The 27,647-nt window shown below is 44.3% G+C and overlaps 1 protein-coding gene across 1 annotated transcript; it reads right to left on the bottom strand.

Annotated features, from left to right (window-relative positions):
- Positions 1–49: 49 nt before the first annotated feature.
- Positions 50–27,647, bottom strand: LOC128309397 (serine/arginine repetitive matrix protein 1-like). Its single transcript, XM_053045771.1, has 15 exons — positions 27,546–27,647; positions 23,985–24,075; positions 18,590–18,652; positions 15,000–15,148; positions 12,068–12,217; positions 10,750–11,032; positions 8,930–9,005; positions 8,597–8,774; positions 8,404–8,519; positions 7,947–8,332; positions 7,480–7,707; positions 5,145–5,582; positions 3,711–3,923; positions 3,519–3,632; positions 50–3,036 (listed from the first exon to the last, which is right to left on the bottom strand). Exons 1-15 carry the CDS (start codon positions 27,600–27,602, stop codon positions 2,597–2,599), a joined length of 2,982 nt encoding a protein of 993 aa, XP_052901731.1. The 5' UTR covers positions 27,603–27,647; the 3' UTR covers positions 50–2,596.

The raw sequence follows: 27,647 nt of genomic DNA, 5'->3' as shown, positions 1-27,647 counted from the left end.
CTACACAAAACATGAAGAATGTTTACTAATACATGTACCAAACTTCAATTCTTCTTCTTCTTCATCGACACATCAACTTCGAGAGGGCTAGGCCTGCTATTCATGGCATTCTTTGACGTTTTTTATCCGTAGCTGGATGGAATTTTGTACCGGTCCTGTCAAACAATTCAAGCTTCATACAGCTTAAGGTATGATCGACCCCATTGTTTGTAGTAAGTTCCTTTTCCATTTCATTTCGCTTGTTTCTATTTCCGCTTTCTAAATGGGTGAATTATGTATGTTCACCACCTCCTGATGCTTACATTAGATACGAGTTTTCGGTATGAAATTTAACTAGTCTGAAGTTATGCGAACGGGTTGTTTGGTGAATCTTAAATGGAGCTGCAAAAATAGTATCATTCCTTTCCTGTTTCCATCGTTACTATCATCAGGGGTTTGAAGAGGTTTCGTTTTCGAACCGGACGTGAAGTTTTCCCATAGTTTATCATCATCTTCTACTGGCTTCTTCGTTCTGTGTAGGCTTTCGATTTGTTTTCGTTTGGTTTTGAATGATTGTTACTAAATGTACTTATCTATTGCCCGCTGTGTTCAACAATGCTCGCCCACAAAAGGGATTCATCTCGCACAAATGTCTTCTATGTCTGTGTTTTTGGTTGCAAACTAAACGATGGCACGGTTTATGACTTGATATATGTTTTTAGAAGTTTTTTTTCTTCCTAGCGGCACGGCAAATCTGGTGCGAATGTAGTATGTAGTCCCAAAAAATGTGTCATCCAAAACTGTTTTTATTTTGCTGCAATTTCTATCTCCTAGCTAGATCTGGTGCGATGTGTATGTTTGTAGCTGCAATTCGAAAAACAAAAACCCAAACTATGGACGGGCCATCCCGACGGGAGCGTGCGCCGGTTAGGAAATTCTGGCTCGTTATTTCTGTAGTTGCAATGTACGCTTGTACGCTTGAATGGATTCCTTTCATTGTTGCTTTAGAATCTTTACGTTTGTTTTCGGTTTCGAGCTTGCGTTGGGTGCCTACACAATGGGGAGGGGCCCTACAAGAACACTACGCCCAAACAGCAAGCGCAATTCCTCGGGGCGGTCAGACGCGCCGACAATCTAAATATGGCCCAAAAAAGCGCGTCAAAGCATGCCCACAAATATATAACCAAGTGTGTGCGAAAGAGGCCTCTATCGAGCCTTCCACTAACCGCGTAAACTGCAGACGGATGATGATTTGTTCGATCGGACACCGCCAACTGAGGGGCCGGTGCGCTGGCGTCGCCCTAGCTAATGGTGTTTTGCTTCTGGTGTGGCTTTGAGTTTTTTCTTCTACCATTACTTTGTACCTTTCCCCGTCCCGTTTATATGGAACGTCATGGACGAAGGTGGCGCATAACATCCCCCCACGCGAAGGTGCAACTTTGTTTATTTAGCCCGCTCGTTACAACCAGTTCGCACTGTTTACCCTTCGAGTGCAATTAAATTGCACCGTCCGAGGATGGGGTTACAGCCCGTGCGGCAATTATTGTTGCTGTGCTGTCTCGCGTCATATCCGTCACCACCTGCACACAACTCGTTGGCGAGCTGCATCTTGCTTTTTTCGCTTCTGATTGATATTATTAAACCAGCATATGGAATTCACTAACCCCAAGTAATATATCACTTCCGCCAGTTCGATAACATGCTTGCTCGGTACGGATCAGTCTACCAACTCAGGCATCAGCAAACGAAGGTTGTCAGACCTGCTACATTTGCAAATTCCCGACATTCGTGCCCCTTGTCACCCCATTTCCTTCAGCTGTCTATTTCCTTCGATCGAGAAACCTCCTGAACACGCTGCTTAAACGTACTCTTACGGCTTCCCTGAGAGAGTGTGGGTGTGTCTATGGGTGACATGCTGCTTGGTGTGCTGGTTTTGTAAGATACGGAAGCTAGCCTATGTGGATGTGCGATTTGAAGAATGAGATTCGAATGGAATGTGGGGAGATCCTGGGAGTGATGAAGCAAAACCAAGCAACCCCCCCCGGATATGAAATAACCTAAGTAATGAACGTCCGAAATCGGACTACCCTTTACGGATCGGTTCACGCCTCACTATACCCTATACATTAAATAACAATACTACTATGCTGCCCTGCAGGTTCGCGCGCACTAATACCTAAACACCAGCGCCAGGGAAACCCTTCGGCACTGGTTCGAAAAAGCACAGAAAACACACAGAAACAGTCCACGAGAACGCTGAGAGTTTTTGATAAGTGATTTGTTTTACTAGTGTTACCTGACTACCCTGTCACTGTTTATTTTTTAATTTGTTGTTGTTGCTGTGTCCTAAGCGCCTGCTATCTGCCACGCGACTACTACTTTATCTTGAGTGGTTTTCGATGCTCATTCCGTTCACATTCATCCTACTAGATGCTGCCCCCTCCTAATGCTGGGCTTACGGGAGTACTGGGTGTGGATCACTGTGCCACTGCACTTCCACAAACAATCACATTAACGGCAACAGCAAATCAACGCCCCAAACACCATCTGCTCGATGCTAACGTGGCCCCGCTAGGTACGAGCAGAAGGAAAATTAATGTCCGTCTCCTGGTGGTGCTTAAGATTCTTCCGGCTTTTCGTTCGGGTTGCCCCAGAAGCGATCGAAACGATCGCGCGCCTTGTCGAGCACCTCCGTAGCTACGTTCCGGTTCGCTAGCGGTGAGTTGATGTCCGACTCGAATGCCGGATCGTCCAGACAGCGTAGCGTCGAGCCGGCCACGGGTTTATCATAGCGAACCGGTTCCGGTGCCGCAGCTGCGGCAACACCCGATACTGCCGGATCGTTAGTTTTGGTGTCACCGACAGTCGGTGGTGCCGCCGATGGTTGAGAGGGTAGTTGGGACGATGATGGTGGTGGTGGTGGTTGCGAAACGGTCATCGGCTCCGAAATCGCTATCGACGTGGGATTCACCGACGAAGCAACGGATGATTTCGACCGTGGTAAATCATCGTCTTCATCTTCCGATTCCTTAATCGAGCTTGGTTCTAGCTTAGTATCTGTAACGAACATCAGACAATGGTATTAAAACACTTAATAGGGCTCTTTAGTAAAGAATTCATTAAACTAATGGACCAATATGCATTTTGATTAGCTTTTTCGTGGCCTTAGTTATCTAAAGATTGTCCTTGTTGGATTATTGGATGAGATATTCCTTTCGAAGCCCTTGCCCTAAATAGTTGTGACATTCACGATTAAGGGCCATTAGCAAAGTTAAAGATACTTGGAAAATTGTTATACTTGATCATTCAAAAAGATTTTTTTCCAAAAAGAATCAGAACCTTAAATTGTGTGAGGTAGCCTGTTGGTGTTCATATAAATTTTCTTTTTGTCTAGTAAGTTCTCGATCGTTTGGCCTATGGTTTTAAACTCCAGATAGAACAAAGAGATCACTTAGACTTTAATCTTAGAGGTAGGGAACTTCGGGTCTAAACATATCTCACAACAGGTTTTTTTATGCATACGCTATTCAATTTCTTACTAGGCATTTTCGATTGTTCAGAAAGCTCTGGTGGTGCCGACTGGGGAGGTGGCGGCGGTTGTTCTACTGGAGTGGATGCCTTAATTTCACTGTGCGGACGAATCATTGGATCACCTGCAAGACGAAAGAAAGCGACATGTCCTTCAAACATTCCAACATCGAAAAAAAACTCCACAACAGTTGATCTCTTACCCTCTCGCACATTCTGCGTCACAGTGAATGTTTTCCCGGTGTCCAAGGGCACCGTCCAGTTGACAGGGTCTGGCGAGCGCATAATGATTTGCTCCGGCGACTTAACACGCGTCGGTTCTGGAGGTGACTTGATTATCTGCTCCAGTATTTCCGGGGGCGGGGCCACGGTTGGGCCCACTGTTGGGACACTTTCCTTGTCCGCATCCTCAACGCCTGCAGGTACGCAAATGTGCGCGTGTGGGTGGGTGTGTGTGTGCATGGTGCAACGGGTTGGTTGCGGAAGAAGAAAACACGGAAGTGACAAACGTCCAGAAAAACATTAGTAACGCTCACTGCGACACGGTACGTACTACATCTACACGCACAATATCACAATCTCTAACTGAAAATAGGATACCAAACGCAAGACGTAGTGATCATTAACGTAAGACGGCACAGGAACCGAAACGAAGAAGAGAACAAATAAGTACAAAACAGAGGAAAATTAACAAAAAAAAGCACTTCACACTATCACACATACACGCACAGGGAACAACACTAACGGGGGGTTGGGAAAGTACGAACCAAAAAAAAGAGCATCTGTCGTTCTCTAAGCAAAACCGTAAACGAAAGAACAGAAGAAGTAATGGTGAGTTGCAACCACACTAAACTAAACATCTGTTGCCTACTGAGAATGAAAGAATGAAAGTACACACATATAATCACATCTAGGGAGAGGATCGAAAGAGAGAAAGAAAGAGCATTAGATAAAGAAGAAGATGAAACACATCCTTCCAGAGATAGCGACTACGGATTAGCTACAAAATCAGTAGAGACAGGTGGTGTACAAATCATACTGCATACTGATCTAGTGGCATATCGAGAAAGATATTTACAGCAACGATAGAACACACACACACGCTAATACGCTAATGGCACATAAACACACGCACACAAACACTAATACGCATTCACACACATGTAGGTGAGGCGTGAGCCGTACAGCTATCGTCACGTTGCTAAGCAACGATACAGCTCACGCGATGAGGGGATGTCGCGCACCGAGATCGTATTTTAATATTTAAAAAAAAATCTGCACCCACACAGGCGCACACAAAATGGGACTCGATCGCGTTGGTATGTGTGGTTAAGTTAATAAAAAAGAAATCAACAGTTTTGGGTGGATGGAAAGCGGTCGTCAGACGCCCGTTTTATGAATTTGTTTTTCGTAATGAGTTTCGATTGATTACAGAATCAATGTAATTGTAAAGGAGCGTATAACTTTGGAATAGAGATAGAGCGACTTTCTAACGGGAAGGCAGTTAGAGAGAGTGAGAGAAAGAGAGAGAGAGACAGAGAGAATGAGCGAATAGAGGTACGTGACAAAAAATGACAAAATAATGGTTGAATGGCACGACCTTTTCCCCCTCCCGTGGGTTGGCGAGGGTTACTTACTTCCGATGGGTAATTTTTTGTCCGATTCAACCGATCTGGCGCTGGTACTGCCCCGACCGCCGGCACCACCGACACCGCCCTCGGGCACCATCCTCTGCTTCTTCCTCAGTGTGCTGGACGCCGACGAAGGGGCAGAGGAGTCGCTGGCCAGACTGGTGGGCGGTTTGACCGACCGGCCCCCCTGCGGTTGCCGCTTGGTACCGGTCGCGAGCGTTAGCTTGGCGCGGGCGGTGGCGGCGGTGGATGGGGTGCCGGTGTTGGTGGTGGACGCGATCATGGACGCGGCCATTGCGGCGGCGGATGATGATGGTGATGCATTGGGAAGATGATTGTTGTTGGTGAGGTTGGTGAGATTACCGGAATGCGGAGGATGGAGGCGGCTCGTGGGCAGGGTGCTGCTCTTCGAGCGGGAGTGATTGGTGGTGGTGGAAAGGGATGCTGGGGGATATCAAAGAAGAGAAAAACAGAGAGAGAGATAGTTTCGGATAGAAAGAGAGAGAGAGAGAGAGAGAGAGAAAGAGCAGTGAGTGAAAGTGACCGTCAGTGAGGGCGAAGGTGACAAAACCGAAAATGACCGGAAAATGGGTCGAAAAACGGGATGAGAATGGGCGTTAGTTCCACACGGATAGAACAAAACAGAAGAAACAGTCATTGATGGGTGGTGTGTGAGTGTACGAGCGCACAGACGATGCGCATCAACCGGGAACCATGGTGGGTGTGTTTGTGTGGAAGAGAAAGAAAAGAATGAATATCGAAAGATTAATGAGCATGGCTGTCGTACCGTACGCCGTACACGTTTTGCATCCATCAATAAATCGTGCGGAGCCGTTGGGGCGGGCCCCCTTTTTGTTGTGAGTGTATTTGTTGGCCTTGTCAAACGAACCGTTAATCGAACCGCATCCGGTCCGGCAGTGTGGCTTAAGCCGGCTAACAAAAGGTTGAGGAACGAACGGTGAGGGAGACGAGGCAAAAGGGAGTTGATGATTGTGGGAGGAGTTGATATGACCAAAGAGTAGAAAAGCTAACCGACCGACCTGTCTGTGCAAAACGAAAGTAAGTATAATACAATCCGTCATGGCTGCAGCTTGCCATGAATCATCCGGAAACCCCTCGCAACAAGAAAAATGTAATTTATGATTTATACATGATCGCTCTCGCCCGAACGATGGAGACGCCTAGTAGCTTGTACATTTACTAGGAAGAATGTTGCTGTTGAACTGCTGCAAATACCAGGTAACTTCAGCCAGGTATCGCAACTTGTTGTTTCACGTTATTCCGTCCATTCGTTCAACTAACATTTTGTGTTCACTATTCTATGTAAAAAAAACTATTTTCAGTTGTTCCACTACTTTACACACATAAACACACTAAAACCACCGAAAACAGAAACGATTCAGTATCATCTACATTGTTAGGTATACTTTTTTCTGTTCTAGCGCTAATTGAAAGCTTTCACCTGGATCCTTTCTAATGCCACTAAGTAGTAACTGTAAGGGTTGTACAGGTACTGAGGATTCGATGGTAAATTTTCCATTTTCCACACCAGTTTACCAATTCTCGCTGTAAGTGTTAGAAAAAGTGGCAAAAGAAACTCCACTGCTGAAGTGGGTATGAATTTGAAAAAGAATTCGAAATATATCCTCGCACTGCAGCTCGTAATTTGCTGTGGGAGGGTGTTCTATACATGCTTCTCATGGTATACATGGAGGGTTGTATTTAAGTGATTTTAAAGCCAATTTTTCTAATCTCCATTTATTTTTTTATCTATTCTAAATAGTCTATGTTCTCTTTCCGGGTACTAGATACTGTCAACTAAATACACGTTATAAAACAGCAGAAATGTTTCATTCAACTTCTATGTATAGTAATTTTAGCGTACTCAAACTTGAGAAGTAATCATAATGCTATCCGGCCAGCGATGGTGAAACGTACATGAAACTTTTCGATTTATGTTAAGTTAAAGATAGCATCGTAATTCATTTGAGTACGCAAACCACCACCTGCACAATTAAGAATCCATCGAATCAATTACTGATGTCGTTTCTAGCACGAAACAATACGAATATGAAACATGGCACAGAAAGATAGGTCAAACAGGTACAAGAAATCCAACGGAGAACAGCAAAAGGGGGGTAGGGAGTGTTAAAGAGGGGTTTTCACAAAACCTAAAGGGAGTAGGGGGGGGGGGCTTGCTAGTACCAAAATCTGACTGAACGATTTGCAAAACGGAAGGAACGTAGCTAGCAGAAGTAAACGTAAACTGAAGAGACTAACGCAAAACCTAGCATACATTCGGTCGTCCGTTCGCTGACGAACTTCCGCTACCGGTACTCACTCGGCCGTGGTCTTCGTTCCGGTTGCTGGGCCGCCTGCTGCTGCTGGTTTTGCGCGATGGTCGGCGCCGTTGCCGAGGTCGGCGTTTTCTTGTGCGTTTTGGCCGCCGACGAAGCGGTCGAGGCAGCGACCGTACTGCCCGAACGGATCTGACGCTTCGGTGAGCCACCGGCAACCACAGGTGCGCTACCGTCGGTGGCGACTGCGGGTCCTACGGATTGCGACCGTCCTACAAAGATGACGAGGAACAGCATTAGTAGGTGTTTTGTGTGATAAGATAAGGAAAGGAAAAGAAAGTTGAAGCACTGGTGCTATTGATACGAAGGGAATTATTGATAGGAAGGAACTGAAAGTTACAGACTATTCTTGGATGTACTCGGATAAAATATTCATTATTTCGATCAGGAAGGCAACCCAATCCGATAATCCTCCAGATGACAATACAAAAACCTCCCGAGAATTACTTACCCTTGCTGGACATTTTCTTCGGGCTGATCTTTTGTGGGCTTCCCTTCTGCGGGCTACCGTGGCGTGACAGTGCCGTCTTCTGAGGGCTGCCACGCTGCGGACTGTCAGCCTTCGAGCGTGGTATTGCTGGCATAAGCTTCTCGCGTGTCGGCGAAGGCAAAAGTGCACCCTCCTCGACATCCGGACCGGTCGTGCGCTCCAGATGATGACGAATGGCGTCCTTGCGGCTACGGGCGGCAGCGGAGAAGTTCAACCCATCTGGCAGTCCCGGCTTGCTGATCTCAACCGGTCGAGCACCACCCGGTACCCGGGCTCCCCGAGTAAACGGTTTCGTTGGAGAGCTCTTCTTGTTGTTCTCCTTCTCCTTCTCTTCTTTCGTAATTGGCCTACAATGGAGTTAATGGGAACGAATGCATTGCCGTGCTGCATAATCCGCATCCATTTGCGAGCAACGTACCGAACGCTTGATGCCAACGAGAGTGCACTCAGCGAACTGCGACGGGATACTTGGTCCCACAGCTCAACCTGCTTGTTGAAGAGATCGGGATTCATCTCCACTCCCCAGCCCCGGTTCTGCAAAAAAAAAAGCAATGAGCCCCCGGGAGGACGTAAATGAGAACAAGACTGACGAGCAATGCATCAATACATACCCGGTACTCGCCCGCTTTCTTCCGCAGCTCCAAGACCTCCTTGTACCAGGCATTGTCGATACCGGAGCTTGCCTGTGCCCGGGACGCATCGTTTGCCTCCGGCTCGAAACCGAACTTTTCCTTCTCCACGCGCAGTGCCTTTATTTTCTGCTCCACAACGCGAGCCATCTCGCCGCGTCTAATTACAGCCCAGAAGTGACATTATGGAATGCAGAAGGAAAACATACCGATTAGTACCGTCTCAAGCTGCCGTTGCTATGCGACAGTGAACCAGCGGAAATAAGAAAGTCAATCAATGCCCAGCGCATTCGACTTTCCCACTTTTCATATTACTTTTCATTCGGCTGCTGCGACTTTTCCATCGACGTCTCGCAATCGTTGACCAGTGGTTCGAGCTCCGTGGCCGTGGCTGGATTATTATTACCCACGTTTGCATGAAATGGAAATTCATTCAGATGCATACGGTAAGACAAGGGACAGGGGAGATGTTAAATTGGGGGTAAGAGAGGTAAGAGTACAAATAAAGAAAGAAGAGAGAAAGAGAGAAAAAGATAACAGAACATCATTACTCGGTGGGAACGGTTATCCTTTTGCTTGGGTTTTGGCGATAAATATCGGTTATGTGGTACGTTCGCAGCACACCACCATTCCATTCGGAACATCATATTCGGGGGGCTTAGCATGGGATAAATGGAACGAAGATGTTGGAATGATGGTGCTTACGATGGGATCTCCAAAGGACAGGGACAGGGCAAAGGTATTGTACAAGGATTGATGAGCGAGATAAGGAAGGAGGTGTTGTACATATCTTGTATACAAACGTAGATGTTGTTTTCCTTACTTTAATTTATTGTACGAATTACAAAGGCAGTTCAGAAATGCTAGATGTCTTAAACAAAATTATAGAAAAGTTTAACAACTGCTTCATGAACGATTCATTACAGATATGTACCGGCAGGGATGGATTATGTTGCATTAGGAAAAGGATGTATGATGTATGTTGATATTATTCGAAATCTTGTTCAAAATAAACAAACGATTGAGAAGATACGAGCGGCCAACGGGGTTCGGTACGAATGGAATTGAATTCGTAAATTATAATAAATGTTACTAGTAATGCTACAAATAATTAATAAATTAAGACACAATTTTGCTTGGCTCACCGGGAGACAATAACAATATAGGGTGCTGCCTACATTTCCTTATAGTATTCTATTATTAGACAACAAACCATAATTCTTTAAACTTCAGAAAGAACCAACATTTAACCAAGCTTGACAGAAACTACCGATCTGAATGCTTCGACTTAAAGACAACAAATAGCAGCGCTCATCCTTCGCTGATCTTTCATATTAAAGTAGGAAAATGACTGATATCAATTTTATAAGAAGATTAAACACAATTTTCATTCACCAATTTAATAAAAGCGAATTTGCTGAGGGTCTTTTCAGGGTCTTCAGACTTATCTCAGCTTTGGTACATAAATTCCGCCATTTAAAGGATATTCCGAATTAATATAATTTTGAAGAGATTAAGCAAAGGGAATTATTAGAATTCTAGCGAGTCTCGGCTTTGTAAAACGAAGCAAAGAAGGAAAGAAAAAACCGTTTAAAAAGATAGTGACCAAATTATACATCAAAGCAGCGGGCAATTGAAGTGTGTAATACGACACGGGATTTAATTAGTATTGCAGATGTAGTAGCGCCATCAAGGATACAGTTGAAAAAAACATACTCAACCATGCTCGAAACGATTCAGAAGAAAAATCGTAAAATTTTTTGAAGAACCACTACAGAGAATCTACGGAAAAGAAGCCGAATCAAGTGGATCTACACTCAAAGGATTCAAAACATGTTTGAAATACGTTAGCAAGATAGTAAACATGGAAACACCAAAGAAATGGGGACAAGAAACAGACTCATCCGTACCACTGGAAAGAGAGCGAGAGATAGAGCAAGAGAGAGGGGGCATGGAGAAGGGCGAGGTTGGGGGGGAAGCAAACAGCGAACTAGCGGGCTAGTGAGCCAAAACACGACTGAGAAAGCACGAAAAAGTAAGAGCGACATAAAAAAAAAAACAAAACGGAAGAGAACGATGTGGTTTTAAAAAGGGATTCGGAATGGTTTAAAAAGCGCGCGCCCACGCGATCGCACCTTCTCGCTCGTTAGTCGTTCGTTTTTTGTGTACGGAAGCGATGGTGCCGCCACCGGCGGCGGCTCCGATCTGGGCCGCCTTCAGTGCACCCATGGAGAGGGACTTGCGCGGGGGTGCATCGATAGTGTCCGCACCGTCACCGTCGCCAGCGCCGTGCGCACCAGCCCCGGGGCCGCCCTTGATCGCACGCCGCACGTGTGGCCACACGAACTGGAGCCGGTACTCCGTGCTCAGTTTGGTAATGGTTTTTTTGAATAGTCCACTAGTAGAAGACTCACCCGCCTGAAACGAGAAGGACATCGGTGGGAAAGATGGACAAAGGAGGGTGGAAAGAGGGTGGGAAAATGGGTTGAAGGGGGTGGAAGAGGAAGAAAAACTTACGTTAGTACAGTGGTTATGCAATCGCGCAATCCGGTCCGGCAGTACACCGTCCGGTGCGGCATAGTAAGTATACGCTTGGTACAAGAATCAGGGTTTAAAACGTTAAACAGAAACAGGAAAACGATACGAGGAAAAGAAAGAGAGAACGATAGTGGAAAAGCAAACCACGGTTTCACGGTCAGAGCACCGTACGGAAATAAACCGAAACACATGAACGTATAAAAGAAAAGGTAACCAAGAGAAAGAAAGTAACGATGACGAATGTTAGTATTCTCTGGACATCTTGCTCGTGCTTGTGACAGGCGGCTCTACATGCGCTACGTATGCACAGTGAAAGGTATGTCAGGTTATGTCCTAAACATCTTAAGATGACGGCGAATCAGGCCTTTTCATGAGTTGTTCTGTTTAGCTTCAGTGTGAATGAGTCTGGTGAAGTGATAAAATTGCAGCATATGTACATGTGCTTCATGCTCTCGTTGCATCAAGTGCTTGGAGAAACACACACAACACAACACACAGAAATAAAAAATGTTACACAAACGAAAAAACCAGGTTACTAGGATGGGTGGTCCCTAAGCCTAATGAAGTGATGAAAGTGAGTGACACATTACGTATCTACACATCGTTTCTACTCTTCTAACTTCAAACCCTTGGCAGCAGGTTCAGTCATTAGAGCTGTGATAAGAAACAAAACACACACACACGCATACACACGCACGCACACACTCGCAAGCAGACTCGCGCATTCATAGAGCAATAAAAGCACACAGAAGGCACACACGCGCGCGTTCATTTTTAAAGAAGTAACAAAATAACACTCGGCAGCAAAAGTATACGAAGGGAAAACCCAAAAACAAGGAAAAACAGGGTAATGGGGACAACGTATCGTCCAACAAAAGCGCACACACGCACGAAGAAAAGCGTTACCAACGTTACCTGTTCCAGTGCCCTGCCCGCGTTCGAAACCGGCGGCGGCTCGATGGTTCCGTTCGCATATCCGGTCCCGGTTGGAAGCCTTCCGTTGGCGACACCAGCCGGCGGTCCTTCCGATTTACTGCGGCGCGACGGTGTTCCACGCTCTTCAGACTGTAATTAAAATGAATACATTGTTTCTTGGGCTTGGGCAATTGTTCAGATACAGGTAGGAGACGTAGGGGTAGGATCGTTGGTTTTTTCTTTGTTGCTGGATTGTTCTACGCACAGATTTGAAAACTGTTCTTCAGATTTATCTCGAAGAAATTAATTTTTGCGTCAAAAGAAACGGAAGAAACATGGTTCCCTTGCTCTTCTTCAGCTGTCAATTGGAGGTGGTGTTTTGAGTGGGCGATTTATAGCTCAGGATTGAAGCTTCGAGATCTCGAAAGCAATTCCACATTGATTACGCTCAAACTGGAGCATCGCTTTAAATATCGAGCCCATTGCAATGGCAGTTGCGTATGAAAATATTAATGAATAGCATTGTAAGCATGGGTTACCGAGAAAGTTACTGCGTGATAATTAATACTTCTAAAACGCTTGGACTTCTGGTGCCGCTCGGGTACGAGGCTGGTCCACTTTACTGTTGCATGGAGAAGCTGTTGCAGTTTAGCGTAAATATTGTTGAGTGTTCGAAATACTTCATTCGATCTCGCATCATAGAGACGATTTTGGGAAGAAAGGATATGGGCAAATTATCATACTGCGGAAAGCTGAAATCAAACGTACTGTTCAGAGAAAGCAACAACACTAACAAAATTCTGATTAAATAGGGACGCTCGGTTTAACAGTCCAGCTAGAACGAATTCGAACTAAGCTATGCACGTTGAGGATCGGACAACTATACCAATGTTTTACCATACATGCATTACATGAAATGAGATTCATTTGATTTTTTATTTTGTAATTCCATAGAGGGACTCACTATATCATTAACAATGAACAGTACATTTTGCATTTCCCTGCCACTGTGTCTAAAGTCACGTGCAGTACATGTGGGGGAGGCGAATCGTGTAAACCCTGCATATGGAAACGTGTTGGCTTAAGAGTGTTGCTCCTCGTACGGTGATGCCTAGTGCTTACGGAGTTTCCAAGCACAAATCCAATCGCAATCAGTTAACGTAACGTATTCATTTTAATTAAAATCTTTCAACAGGTCGACTTAGCCACTACTGCACTACTGCAAACACACACACACACTCGCTTCTATACGATTGTCTTCCTATGGCACACGCTCTAGCTCTAGCGCATAATGCTAGTAAGCACTAATCTATACGCGGTGTGGCACTGTGGCAGCTATTCACTACTACTGAAAGGCTCGCCAGTTCACTAGATACGTCGGTCACACACACATAATGCACACGCGAGAAAACAGAACAAAAGAAACACATTTTCCTTAAATAATAGATAGCAAAAGCCAAAACACGGGAAGGAAAAACAATAAAACAATCGATAATTAACGCTACCGCTGGCGCATTTGTTACATTCAGTAGATAAAAGCAGAAAGTAGCAGGTAGATAAATTGGTGCCCGTGCTTGTCATGTGCTTGTCTTCTTCGTGAGAGGTCAATGTGCTGCTAAAGCTTGTGCAAAGCACCATACATAGCGATCCGATTTGTTTGCTTGTTGTTGATTTGTTGCTGTTCAGGCACTCCAAGGGAGAATGGGTTATTTTCTTATTACTGTTGGTGCATTGGGTGCATTTTGGGGTTGCATTTCGACTTACAGATAAGAGTTTTAAAAGGCATTCAAAGCATTGCCACTACTACATGGAGACGCCTGGTCATTTGTGTTCAAATTTTTTATATCCTGTTTAATGTTGATTTATTTGATAACAAAAATTATATCCAATTTATTGGAAATAAACATGTTCATTACAGCACAGCAGTACAGCATACTAGCATTTGCAGCCTAATTCAAATGTTTTAAAACGAAATTAAAAGCAAAACTTCTATACATGGAGACGCCTGGTCATTTGTAGGATTTGTGTTTTAATTTTTATACCGATTTAATGGATTTGATTTGATACAAAAAAAGTTTACATCCGATTGAATGGAAATAAAAATATTCATTGTACTGCTACTTAAATTTCGCATATGCAGCTTAATTCAAAAGTGTATTAAACGAAATTAAAAGCAAAACTTTCAATACATGGAGTCGCCTGGTCGTTTGTGGGATTGTGTCTAAATCGTCGTTGAAAATCTTCGATATGTTGCGTGTTAAAGGAAATAATTATAAATCGCATCATTCAAACTAAATTTTGCTACGAGATGTATGCATTAGTTTAATTTACATTTTTGCTTAAACGTGGTTAAAGCTAAATTTACATGGAGACGCCTGGTCGTTTTTAAAATTAGACTACACCTTGCATTCTACATTGTTCTTCAAAAACGAAAGCTTTCAAATGCTGTTCTGATTGAAAATTAGGTTGAAAGACGTTGTGTTAGTCACAAAAAACAAAACTTCGACTTTATCGAGCCATTCTATATTGGCAAGATTTGGCACCTTCCATTTGCATTTTGCTGTAGAAGGCCCTAACAGCGAAATGGAACTACACGTGTCTTGGTACAGTGTTGTGTTTTTGTATAGCATTTAAACATATCTGGGTAGCTATAATGAAACACTGAAAAAGCAACATCGAGTTTTATTTCTGCATGTAACTCAAACACAATGGAAAACACCAACATAACTCATTTTTGAACATCGTCTAGTGCATCGTCGCATCGTTTTTCTTTTTAAAATCAAACAATGAATCAAAAGCGAAAAACATAACGAAAGAGGAGAAAGGAAAGCGAATACACGACAAAAAAAAGGTATTCCTAACCACCATTGGTGGCATGACACATTCGGAAGGGGAAAACCCTGCATCCTTTCCGCACTACCGTTCTACTTACCCTTGCTCTAGTGTGAGTCGTTGCTCCAGCATCGGTACGATCGTGCCCGATGGCTTCGGATTTACCCCGTGCGGCCAAAAACTCGTTCGTCCGATACGCTAGCTCGGGGCACTTTTTCCTTCTCGGCAAGGGCGGTTCGTTGATCGAGGCTACGGTTGTGAATGTTTTCAAAAGGAAAGAGACACAAGAAATGCAAGTGGGGCGAAAAAGAGACAGAAAACAGCGTCCGGTTAAAACAAAGGTACTCGTAAAACTGTGACTTTGAGTTCAATCTATTGTTGTAACACAACATATGGCTAGGTAGCTAGGGAGCGAAACAATCATTGCTGAACGCATATCATCCGTTAACATACAATATGTGTTGTAAATGTTCAACTACGGTACCGAATCACCTACCGGCACGACAACGATTGCACATGCAAATAAAATGTTAGCTAATATATATGTACAGTATTTATCGCTAGCAGTACAATAAAATGTCCCACCCACCCCACTTGATCCGGAACATGGATTCCACCCCCAAAGGCTCAAAGCTCCATCGTTCAATGCTGCTCTACTTATAAACTTCTGCTCCAATCACGATCACAAATCTGCTCACTGCCTGCCTCACTCGCGTATGTCACCGAAGCTGGAGCTGGTAAAGTGCTGGCCGCAAAGCTCGTTCCACTTGTTCGGATAGTGCTTCCGTCTTCGGCAGTCTAATTCAATTTTGATCCATCACAAACCATTCAACCGGAACAATGCAAAGCACCAGCACCTTACACACCAGGGTGCGAGACCCTGTCCCTTACAGTCAATGTCAAATATGAAATAATTTATGATGACACTAGCGTCGCACACAGCGTGACAACGTGGCGCGAGACAGTGGCAGCGTGTGAGAAGCGGAGTGACGCCGAATGTGCTTTTGATGGGACACATTTTTCAAGGCCCTTTTTGCAAGCTACGCGAGTCGGCTAGAGAACGATCTGCTAATCACTACACCCAGCAAAAGCTACGATGCAAAGCGGCAAAAACATGTTCCGGCCCGAAAAGCATTACGAGGAGCAGTGTGGCGGACCCAATGAGCTCATTGCTAAATCGAAACCGGATTTCGGAAATTTCCAACTTATCTTTCCACATGGGATGTTTATAGCCAGCCCGAGTGGAAAGCTCTCGCTATCGTAATGCTCTGCGGCCGTCCATACCTTCACAGCCACCGCGTCATGCTGTGAGTTATGATTTGTATGTGCGTGTTTGTCTGTCTGTTTTTGTGTGTCATTGTGTATGCGATGAAACAATGGAGCATGAGATGCTGAAGGCCACACGATTGTTCTGCGCTGTTTGCCATGCATTAAAAGGATGCTTTACTCCGAATGGCGCAAACTATAGGCGGATTATGTTTTCGAACCATGTTTGTACAACCAAACAACGCACACGCTGTCCAAATTTCGCGCAACACACCACATCGCCCTGCTTCACATGTACTTACGCTTCGCCGAAAGCCAGATCAATGCTCGCACGAGACTACAAAAGCCTGAAGGGCAAATATCGTCTTTCGTTCGTTTGTCACCATTCGGCGACGACTCCAGCTACGAAGATGCTCGGTAAACATATAACCAACGGTGACGATTTCATCATCGCTCTCGGTAGGAAAGTCAATTCATCACACGCGAGAACGAATATTAAATTCCTAACGAGTATTTCCGAATGGCGTAGCTGGACATAATACAAAAAAAATACTAATGTGACGACCTGACGTCAAGAATGCTGGCTGGATGCCTCGAAAAGGTTTGGATATTTTTTGCTCAAAAGAAAAGGAGAAAAACGGTTGAACATCATCTCAACGATCGATTGAATCGATCATTCGGTTTGTGCTTTGGTTGGTACATACAAGGGACCAGCCAATCTGATGGTTTCGTCTCCCCAAGTTACATCATTCGGCGCTCAAGGGAACCTTCCCAAACGAACTGAAGGTCATACCCTTCCATCAAGCCAGGATTGGCAGCTCGTGAGAGAGAAGAGTCAAAGCTGATGCTGTAAGCATCCCGCTAAACCTGTAGCGGCATCGAATCTAATCGCCCTGTGATATGGCGGAAAAAATTGCTTTTTCCCCCCCAGCTGGAGCTGCAGGAACTGCGTTCCGATTTTGTGAAATCTCGTTGTGGTACAAGCGTACGAGGTTAACATTCAATTAACTCACGAAGTGAGCGCACTTCACGGTGGTGCAACAAAAGCGAAAAGGCACACATTTTCCACCATTATTGTTCACTTTTCTTTCACCGCCAAACGATGTTACGTCAACAAATTTCGCATCGCGAAAGCAATCGGTTACGGGCGTTTGAAATGGACCTCGGAATGCTATCCGTACACGCAATCCGGAAACCGGAAACTCCGGCGTAGTACCTCGCAAAACACACTCGCCACCATTGGGCCAACCGAGCAGAAGTAGGATGAAAAAAAATCGAAACAATTACGCATGCATGTTTTATGATCAATTGACGGCCAGTTTTGTATTCGGCCGAGCAGTGGCACACGGAACACGCACACAACGAAAGCGAAAGTATTGCGCCGTGCACACATGTGCCCGCAATAACAAGCACCGGGGACCGGCATCCCGGTAGAAGGTTCGATCGATTCCAGCAGTGCCCCGGAACGCCATTAATTTTAATCGGAACAACCACCGCATAATTGATGAAATTCCAAGCCCGGTGATAAAAACTGTTTTGCAAGCGCTGGCAAAGGTTTATTTTATGGTCGAACGAACGAACGAACGAATGGGCAAAAAAGAGACAATTGCTTAGAATTGAGGTCAGTGCACAAACATGTTTCTAAAAAAAACAGTTAAAAATCCAAATCCAAGCTGACATCAGCATCAATACGTTTAGCTTCTGTAGCACAATCCCTTTTCGCTTTAATCCTCGCTTCATCCACTTCAAACTCTTCTGCTTTGTGTTTTACACACACACACTCTCTCTCTCTCTCCCCCCCTTTAGCTTAGTGACAATTATAAAATGCTCTCATTTGCAAACCCGCGTTGAAAAGCATTCGATTGGCCGCCAGCCAATCACCCCGGCACTGTTTCGGAATTATGCACTCCAGACCGTACCACCGGACACTCTCATTTGCTGCAAAAAAACCTCAACCATTTTCGGTCAAATCTTCCCCGGACTTTCCCCCGAGGGGAAAAGAAAAAACAGAGCACATGTGAAGCTAACAATGGTGGCATGTGGAGCTTTGCGTGAGCTTTCTGTGTGTGTGTGCAGGCGCGCGCGATAATTTAGTGGACCAGATTTTTTGGACTTCAAAATCCCCAAACTGCGCAAGCTAGGGCAACGAAAGGAACGAAACATAAGCAAACACAAAACAACAACAACTAAGATAACGAGCAATATCATCAGCAGCAAACAGAAAACCCCGTTGGCACCAAAAAGGTATACGCAACATTGGGTAGCGTAAAGCCACCCGAATCGGCCCTAGAATCGGTTTGACCATGTGTACGTGTTTTTGTGTGAGTGTGGGTTGTGTGTTGTCTGTGTGTGGTTGAGTGTGGCCAGAATTACGGGAGAGTATACCGGGATACCGGTAGACCCGGCAGGCGGAAGCGGAATCACCTTCGATAAACTTTTCATCCTCCGTTGATTTCGAGAAAAAGTGATCCGCCTTCGAGCTGGCTGCTTGAAAAATAGATACACAAGGTGTAAGAGATGAAGGAACGTAAACGGTTCTACTGTTTCAATGGCATTTGGGCTGGGGGGGTCTTGTCGTTTGTTCGGATATATAGAATGTCAGCCTTACTGCTGCTGCTGCTGCTTGTTGTTGTTGAGGGCTGTAGCTAATGAGCGGCACAAACGCGCCAAACTGTATCCTGCCCAAACCGAACCGTAAACGTGAACGTTTACATTGCGCGACTTAATCAGGATAATGAGCCGTGCTGGAATCAAAAACCTTTTCTGGACATTTCGATTCCATGCCAACGCCTTTCAATGGAAGGTTTAACGCTCTAGCGTCTTACACCGTCGGCGCAGGTGGGCGCAGGAAAGCTTCCTCTATCGTGTGCCGGACTCATTTCAATCAATTATTTGCGCTGGTTCTGCCTGGGAGGGAGCACAATTTTATAGCGCTGGAGTGATTCTTGAGCTAACGTCCGCGATTTATTATCACTCAATTAGTTAAACGCATTCACACACATTATCACTGTAATTCACAAGCAGACACACACACACACTCATAAACAGGAATGAGAAAGCACAGAAAAGCTCATTGGAGGTTTCTTTTAAGAAATCGGAGAATCGTCAAGGTGACCTTGCAGGGTTATTATCCTTCCAACAAATTGAAAAGTATCGTGTTTAACTCGCTTCGTTCGAACAAGTTTCTTTTACTCGTCCAACAGGGTAATTAACCGAAGCTTTGGTGGAGTTTAGCCAACAAAAGTTGAATAAACTAACAAATTAATCAATAGAGTGCCAAGCTGCACCAAACAATCGCCATGCGTAGTAATTGGAAAACAGTTTTAATTATTTGTTCACCGACATGTCACGCGTGAATGTGGTGGTTTTGCAATACAACCGACACCATTTCGTGACATGGTGCTGGAAATCGTCCAAGGAAATCGTGCACCAGGAAACAAGCATCCTCAAAAAAAAAAAAAACGACTCGCATAGGTAGTAATTCGAAATCGGAATCACAACCCACAGAAAGCCGGCACTGGAGGGTGTGGACACAGCAAATCCGGGGCATCGAAACATGCAACGCGCATGTTGAAATGACCGCCAGGACATTCCGTCGCACGAGCTAAAATCACAACCATCGGCACACGAAACACGGCAGTTACAAGCATGCGGTGGAAATGTCCCCAACTCGGACCAAGATCGATCGATTGTCCGCTTCCGAATATAAAGAGGACTGAAAGACGAAAGTCAGCACACTGCGATGGAAGGATTTGGGTTGAATCATTGTCCAGAAAATTGTGTTCACGGGTACAGTTTCCCAATAAACATTTGAGCTTTTCGCATACTCTCCCAAGCAACATGTTTGACAGCACATTGTTAAGCACTCAAGCGCACGATTTTGCATCTATATATAAAATTTCGTTCGTTGTAACGCTTGCCGCGTCAGGTCAGGCGAGCGAAGCGAGCGAAGCGATGAGCGCATAGCGTGATCGTACCGCGAGAGAGCGGCGAGAGAAACTTAGCACATACACGAACAGTGGTGCTTCACCCGACCGTCTCTCTATGCATGGATACCACCACTGCATGAGCGTGCGAGCGAGCGAAGCGATAAGCGCAAAGCGTGATCCGAACAGATCGCTCTCACTTTTTGTTCTCTCTCTGGCGAAGCCGCGTGCTTGCGTTCCCGTTCGCTCTCGCATCGCTACCTTTGTGCTAAACTATGCGCGCAGTCAGATGATTTCCAATCAATGCAATGTTTTGTCAAACAATAGTGCAACTTACTTTATTATTTGCATTATTTAAATGGTTTATTACACAATCTCACCCTGAGCAAATCCTTCCGATAGGTCACATGTGTTTGTGCGTATTTGAATCTTCTTTTTATCGCCAGGACACAAAGCAAACACATGCGGGCAAAACATTGCGCTATTTTAATGGATTACAATTACAAAACAGAAATCTACACACAGAAAAGACAGTATCAAACGATCCCTACGACCCCGCAACACTTTCCTGGGGTGCGCGTGCCTGTGCACGTGAGTGTGTTCATTTTTTATTCGCCTAAAGGAGGAAAAAGCTACCATAGCAAAAGCGCGTATACATGTGAGAAAGCTCACTACAATATTTGCGCTATTTTATTGGATAACAAAAATGAAACCAACTCTCAGAAAAGCCCCTCACTTCCTACGACATTTGCGCTTGAGTGTCTTCTTTTATGCGCCAGGAGGAGGAACAATCTACCACAGGAGATCCAGATCGAGTATCCATTTCTGAAAAACTACACTAAACGTACAGAATGTATCGCTAATAGTTGGAGAGGTCCAATCCACTCACTTCTATCGTTTTGGGAGATCAGTTCTATGTAAAGCGTAAGTATGCCTCCGATAGCACGCTCATCAAATTTACTTCATCAATTGCAACAGGACCATTTTGAAACAACGTTTCATCTTACGCCTTTCTTAATTTTATTCTGCAGAACATTCTTATTTATGTTCCCTTCTTGCTACGTGCGTGGGTATTGTCTTATTCGACAGGAAAAAAACATTAATCAACCCCACAGAAAAGGACATGATATGAGATGTTTGGTCATGTAAAAAAGGCTTTCATAGACTGTTTGGATTGTACCTGTGTGTGTATTTGAATTTTTTAAATCGTTTTTTATGTAGACCTATAAAATTACATAAAAAGTAATAATTTTGTCTTATGCCGTACACATCTCAGAACAATGCAAGAAGAGCTTAAATCAACACCGCACTCTGCCGAAATCGAGTTGTGTGTTGTTGGTTACCATCAGCATCTGTTGTCGCTACATAATCGGACAAACGGAGACCACGGTTCGAGGGGATTTGGACGCTCATTGCTAAGCATGGTAGCGGCACAGTACGCCTTTTTGAACGAAAACAACCATACGGACCAAACACACACGGAATTACAACGGTTAAGCTCACAGCGCAACTGCAACTGTGCGATCAAGTGGTTAGCTTGGCGTGGCAAAAGTAGACGTGTTCTGCTGGACCACCATTCGATCCCGTTCCCTCTGATTACACCATTGCCAAGACGGTGTGGTTTTTGATTATCAAATCCAGAGAGATCGATGTTGATGAAGGTAGCAGGTCTCTTGCTGGAAAGACAAAATGCATCGGTGTGCTTACTGATGGCGTAGAAATATGTCAACGAGCAATTGACGCGAATCCTTGCGATACCTTGCGATTGGGTCTTCGAGGATAAGCTGACGCGAAAAGGTGCATTGTAACTTACAGCCTATGGGTTGGGTAGCGTCTAGCCGAGCAATTTAGGTTCAGATTTAGATTAATTCAGGGTAAATTGTTCGCCATCAGGACTAAGCCAAGAGTTTCTTATAGCTAAAACTAACCTTAACCTAACTTATAAACAATCACGACACGGTAATGTAACAGAAAAGAGGGATTAAATAAACGACAAGCAATAGGAAGAATGGATTTTAACGGGTTCACATTAATGAGACGATTACAGAGAATTTGTAAGGATATATTGTAATCGAACACATTGGACATGGCATTGAAATTTCTTATTGCTCTCATAATCGAAGATTGGCGATAGATAAGACACCTGCTTCAGGGTAGCAAGATTTATGCTCCTCACGATGTGACAATTGGCAGCGTACATTGTATTCAGGTATTGGTACATTCATGCTACTAAAATCCATGTGAACCGTCTCTTAACTTTTTCAATTCTGACCATATCAGTGCTAAAGCCAGGGGCTCAAATCAGGCTGGCCCTTTCGACTATTGGCCTCACCCAGGAACAGTACAGGGAACGTTAACTGAAGGGATCGTGCATACCGTTCCGCTAACGACATTGGATTGGATCATCTTTGCTCAGCTCATTACCCTATCAATCTGTTCCTTGAACAGATTCACAACCTGGAAAAGTTGAACAACTATATCACAGATGGAGTAGATCGTGATAGTCACCACTCACAGATGTATAGAATACATGGGAGAGAATGGGAGCCAAGAACGAGCTGCAATTTTGTTACAAGTAAGACAACAATTCTTAACAGCTTCGTGCAAAAGTGTTCCTTCTGGAGTTATGGGATGAGGCTGCTGACCAGCATCCGTTCAACGTCTGGCCCCATTAAGGTCAACATTTGGGGAATTGCAGAGTGTACATGGGAATATAGGCAGCAACAACGCTACAAATCAGCAACAGCATAACCCGTTGTCGAACTATTCAATCCACGGGAATACGGTGTTACTTCACATCCATCCTTTGTTGTAAATTAACCGGTACAAACGAGCACAATGCACAAGGATTCGTGGACCTTGGGGAAAACGAATCTCTTCATTACTTTCAACTGCAATCCTAAGTCGCCCGAGATCACAAAAAACCCGATCAACACGGTAAGAAATGTGTGCTGATCTCCATCTGATATTCATCCTAAAGAATGATCTATACTACGAGAAAATCGTTTCAACCGAAAATTGTACATTCGGCCAGCCAACAGTACCACAAGGTAACATTTGCACCCTAAAGTTTGCATAGATCCTTTAGGTTGTATGCTAGAGTTGAAATGTATCCCAGAGTTTGCGGGCATCCGGTAGGTTCTACCGGGCCTTAACTAGTGATTATAAAACTTCAACATAAAAAAGCTAGTTGCACTGCCGGGTAAAGATATTCCTCAGGAGCATCCATTATCGGCAACGATGACGAACCGGTGCTCTGCGGCTACGCATAAAATTATCTTTCGCTCAAACTTTCCCATTAAACTTTTCCGACCCCGGTGGCTCGTACGTGCGCAAACCGGCCCTTAGAGTGTGTGTCTGCTCGTGAACGAATGGGCCTGTGTGTGTCTGTGTGTGTGTGTTATTATTGTTGTTGTTGGCTTTTGATACGTCCCAATGGCGTCTATGTCCTGTCATTTTTTATATTCTTCTTGCTGTTGTGTGGCATAGAAAACCAAAACAAGTAGGCTAAGAAATGGTTAGATAGAGCGGTAAAGATAAAGAGAAAAGTTTTGCTCCAAATTGTACGCTGTTTCCCATGGCTTTTATGTGTGTGTGTGCGCGTTGCCCCCGCTAGATGTGTACTTGTTACGTATGAAAGCGTGGTTGTGTTCAATTTGAGGTCTATTATGCTTTCTAATCTGCTACTTGAATTGTTTATTTTTGTTTCAAAACGGAAAGCTGCAAGAAAATGAAATCATCTATTCCGTGACGGGTCTTTTTGTTTAGTTGAAAAGAAAATAAAAATCGAGAATAAAAACGTCAACGAAGAATCGAAGAAACTGGTGTGAGTAGACTAACGATGTGTGTGTGTTTGTATTGTGGGTGAATAATGCGCGACGTTTCATAATTACCGAATTGATTTGGCACAGGTGGTTTTCTTACGACATCGGGTCCCCCGGTATATTCGTGCCATCGATACGTACTTCTATATTCCGAATGGAGCTGTGGAAAAGAAACAAGATAGGAGATCAAGAGAATAGTTAAAGATTCGACCAGCTTCACTCATCGACGTTCCATAGCCCAAAAAGGATACAAGAAATTAATCGTCCTCATCATAAACAACGTTCGCTAATTGGGTCATAACAATGAACATAAATTGGGATTTCTGACGTAAACACCTCCATCTTCTTCTGGGGTGGGGGGGGGAGGACGCTTCAAACATGCACGGCAATTCAGGGAAAAGTTGTTCCTGGTGGAAATCTTGCTCGATCGCTGCAATTGCTAAAGTTTCTCAAGGACGGCCACAAACGCTGACCGGAAAATTAGTTTTGTTGTGCAAGTTCATTAAACCAACAACCCTAGGCTTAAAGGTTTGAAGTTGTTAACGACACCAGATGGGTTAATTTCAGTGTAAATGAGAAATGTATGCAAACTAACAGAAGCTTTACTCTCTGCTGATGATTATTTAAAATAAAATGAAATTCATAAAAACGTTGAACGTAAAAATGGACAGAAATCCCTTTGAATTAGTTCCAATTCCATAAGGATATTGTCCAAACTACATCCAACAATTTCAACTATTCATCAAATAACTGTAAGGAAATTGAGAGTCTCTAAACTGAGTTTCATTTAATATCGTTTGCCCAGGAATGAAGATATCATGTTTATATTAAGCTTGATCCATGCAATTTCCGAACAGTTTGAATACGTAATTTTCGGTTTGAGAAGGATAAGGAGGATCTACTACGAGTTAGAAGTTGGTCAAGTCTGATACGTGAAGTTCATCGAACGAATATCTATGTAAGCACTGGATATCCGGCCTAGTCATGTCATATAAACCTCAGATGTCAGGTAGATTATGATGAAGTTAAAGCGATCTCTAGTTTAATAATTGTGCTATTCCAGAAATTTATCAATTAAAGTCTCTAGGCTCTCATAAGATGATAGCATCATGAGAATGAAATCAAATTTTAATCAATCCATGTTGCATAAATCGCCCAAAAAATTCAGCCAAAGATTTGCTCTGTTGAAATCAAACAGAAAATCAATTTAACAATTAAAAACCAACCAGTCTATGGGGCTGTGAGCATAACTGAAACTGCAAATATAATTAACCTAAGCACATAAAGCGGTGCCTATCGTAGAAATTCTACTCGCATCCTTTTACACTACAAAATTGACTCCCGACAAGGACCCAGTTGCTCCACACAGCGGAAGAGAGTTCTGGCGTCAGCAGCAGAATGTGCCGAGCGTTCGAACGTTTCGTAATCCACCATTTTCCACGCCAACATGCCAGCATGCTAACAGACCGTTAGCCTCATTTTCTGTTCGCTTTGCGTATGCACCTGTAAGAAACCGGCGAACGAACCATATGAGCCTTCGTGGCTAACCCACCCCGTGGCCTGCCCTCCCTCGGTAAACATCATCCACATAAAACACCGGGCACGGCACACGATAGTCGTGCCTGCATTTTCCCTGCTCAATGCGGATATTTTCGTCGGCAAAACGAACGCCGGCTGCAGCGCGAACCGCGCGTATTACTCAATGGAGGCCAGAGCGACGAATTGCAACCCACGACCGAACGGTGCTGCAGTCAAACCGGAACCCGGGGCGGTGGATGACTTTTGAAATGCATGCAACTATTTCATGAAACGGTGTGCGAGTGTGTTTCTTCGTTCCTATTTTTTTTCGGCTCTATGTGTTCCAGCTTTTCACCCTCATTCAGCGTGCTTTCGTGAGCTCTCTTCACTTTCCATCGCGCACCTTGCCGAGCACACTTCCACCAGGAAGGATATCGTTGGAATTTATGTTTCCTCCTTAACAGATGTTTGTGTGAGCGTAATTGCTTTATTGAGCGGTCTGTGGTGAAACCGAGAAATCGAGTCCTGGCCTGTGCTGGCTGTAACCAGACCCAGCGCTTACCGAATCGATAATAGCACATAGCACGGGAAAAAAGGATACCACCGAAACGAGCATAGGCCACTCGTCCGCGACAAGCTTCACGCCCACATTTCCCGCCCGTGGCCAGACCCAATGGCTTACGTCATTGGAAAACTAGAAACATAAAAACCACACACACACAAAGAGAGAAAAGCTCTTTATGCACGGGTATAGCCGACGAAATTCAACATGTGTCGCGAAGGATGTGTTCACAATCTGGTACCTTGGAAAAGTACCATCAGCACAATTCGCCCACACCCTTCGGAAGGTAATGTCCAATTCGCACAATCTCATTCACCATGCAAAGGCTACAGAATAGGCCCGTAAATGTCACCACAAGGACACGCCCGGACTATCGAACGAAGGCATACTTGTCTAGCCGCTGTTGAGGCATCCACCGTGTGCATGAATAATCATCGTTCCCTTCATCTTCAATCAACATCGCGTCGCATACCGATATACCGGCGGTGACTTTCATGGAAGACAAACGGCTATGTATACGATTTATTTTCAGTCAACCTTTTTTCCAGGAGATCTTCAGTTCCATTCCACCCACCAGCCCTGGATAGAAACACTCAGTTTGTAGGGCGGCAGAACACGATCAATAATTGTGTACAAACCAACCCGGAAAAGGGCTGCTGGGAAAACTTTCTAGACCGACCGAGCCTAGACTGCAGACATTCCCGTTCCTGGAGAGTGATCACTCTTCGTGTCGTCGGGAATGACTCACGGGCTAAAACGAAACTACAGAGGGTTCAATACGAAAAAAAAAACAATCCAGAACTGAAGAAGAGACAGCCGGGTTTTCTTTCTTCCCACCACAAACCGTAAGGAAACGGAGGAAACTGATCGATGACATAAGGAAACCATCCTAGACATTGATTGATGGACGGTTCACCGTCTATTCGCCAATGACCTGCACCAGCTTATAGTTATTTATAGTTCTCTAGAGCTTATCAAACATTTTAAAGTTTATCCACGAGGGTGCAATGAAGTCTCGGAAGTTATATTAATAGCAAATGAGCGAACTTCAGACCGCAATCAGACCGGATTGAAGCTCTTGAAAGTTGGAAAAGTACGTACAATTAGGACATTCTATTTAACCTCTGGTACGAGAGGTTTTCCTTGAGGATTTTTTCCAAGTTGCGATTTAAAACACTAAGTAAATGTGAGCAGCACTCCTCACATTTGGTTGTTATATGGTGAAGTTTTCAAAAGAAAAGATGTCTAAGACACTGACCCAAAGTCGTCTTTTGACTTCATTCACTCGTCTAAAGTGCAAACATCAATATGCTGTATAAATTTGAGTTTCAACTTAACACTTCTTTGATTTAATATCAGGATTCCAGCTACTAGCCTTTATAGACTCTTATAGAACCTCCGAAACCTCAAGTCTAGGCAGCAGTGTCTTATATACCCGCATAATGAAGCGTCTTGAACGGAAACCAAATCACCGACCCTTTCCTCACGTACTTATAGATAAAACCCGGTAATACCCTCATACAACTTCAGCCGAACAGCATTTCACCTACCTTATCTACAGGCATTGATGGGCACGCTCTACAAAGGTTCCAAAATGAGCCGATCATGAAGCCGGGTGTTTGCTGGATGACCGTGGAGACACTGAAGGAGTA

Source organism: Anopheles moucheti, chromosome 2 (assembly GCF_943734755.1).
Source record: "Anopheles moucheti chromosome 2, idAnoMoucSN_F20_07, whole genome shotgun sequence".
NCBI classification, from domain to species: Eukaryota; Metazoa; Arthropoda; class Insecta; order Diptera; family Culicidae; genus Anopheles; species Anopheles moucheti.
The sequence above is the reverse complement of the archived record's forward strand: the minus strand, read 5'-3'. Positions and strand labels throughout refer to the sequence as shown.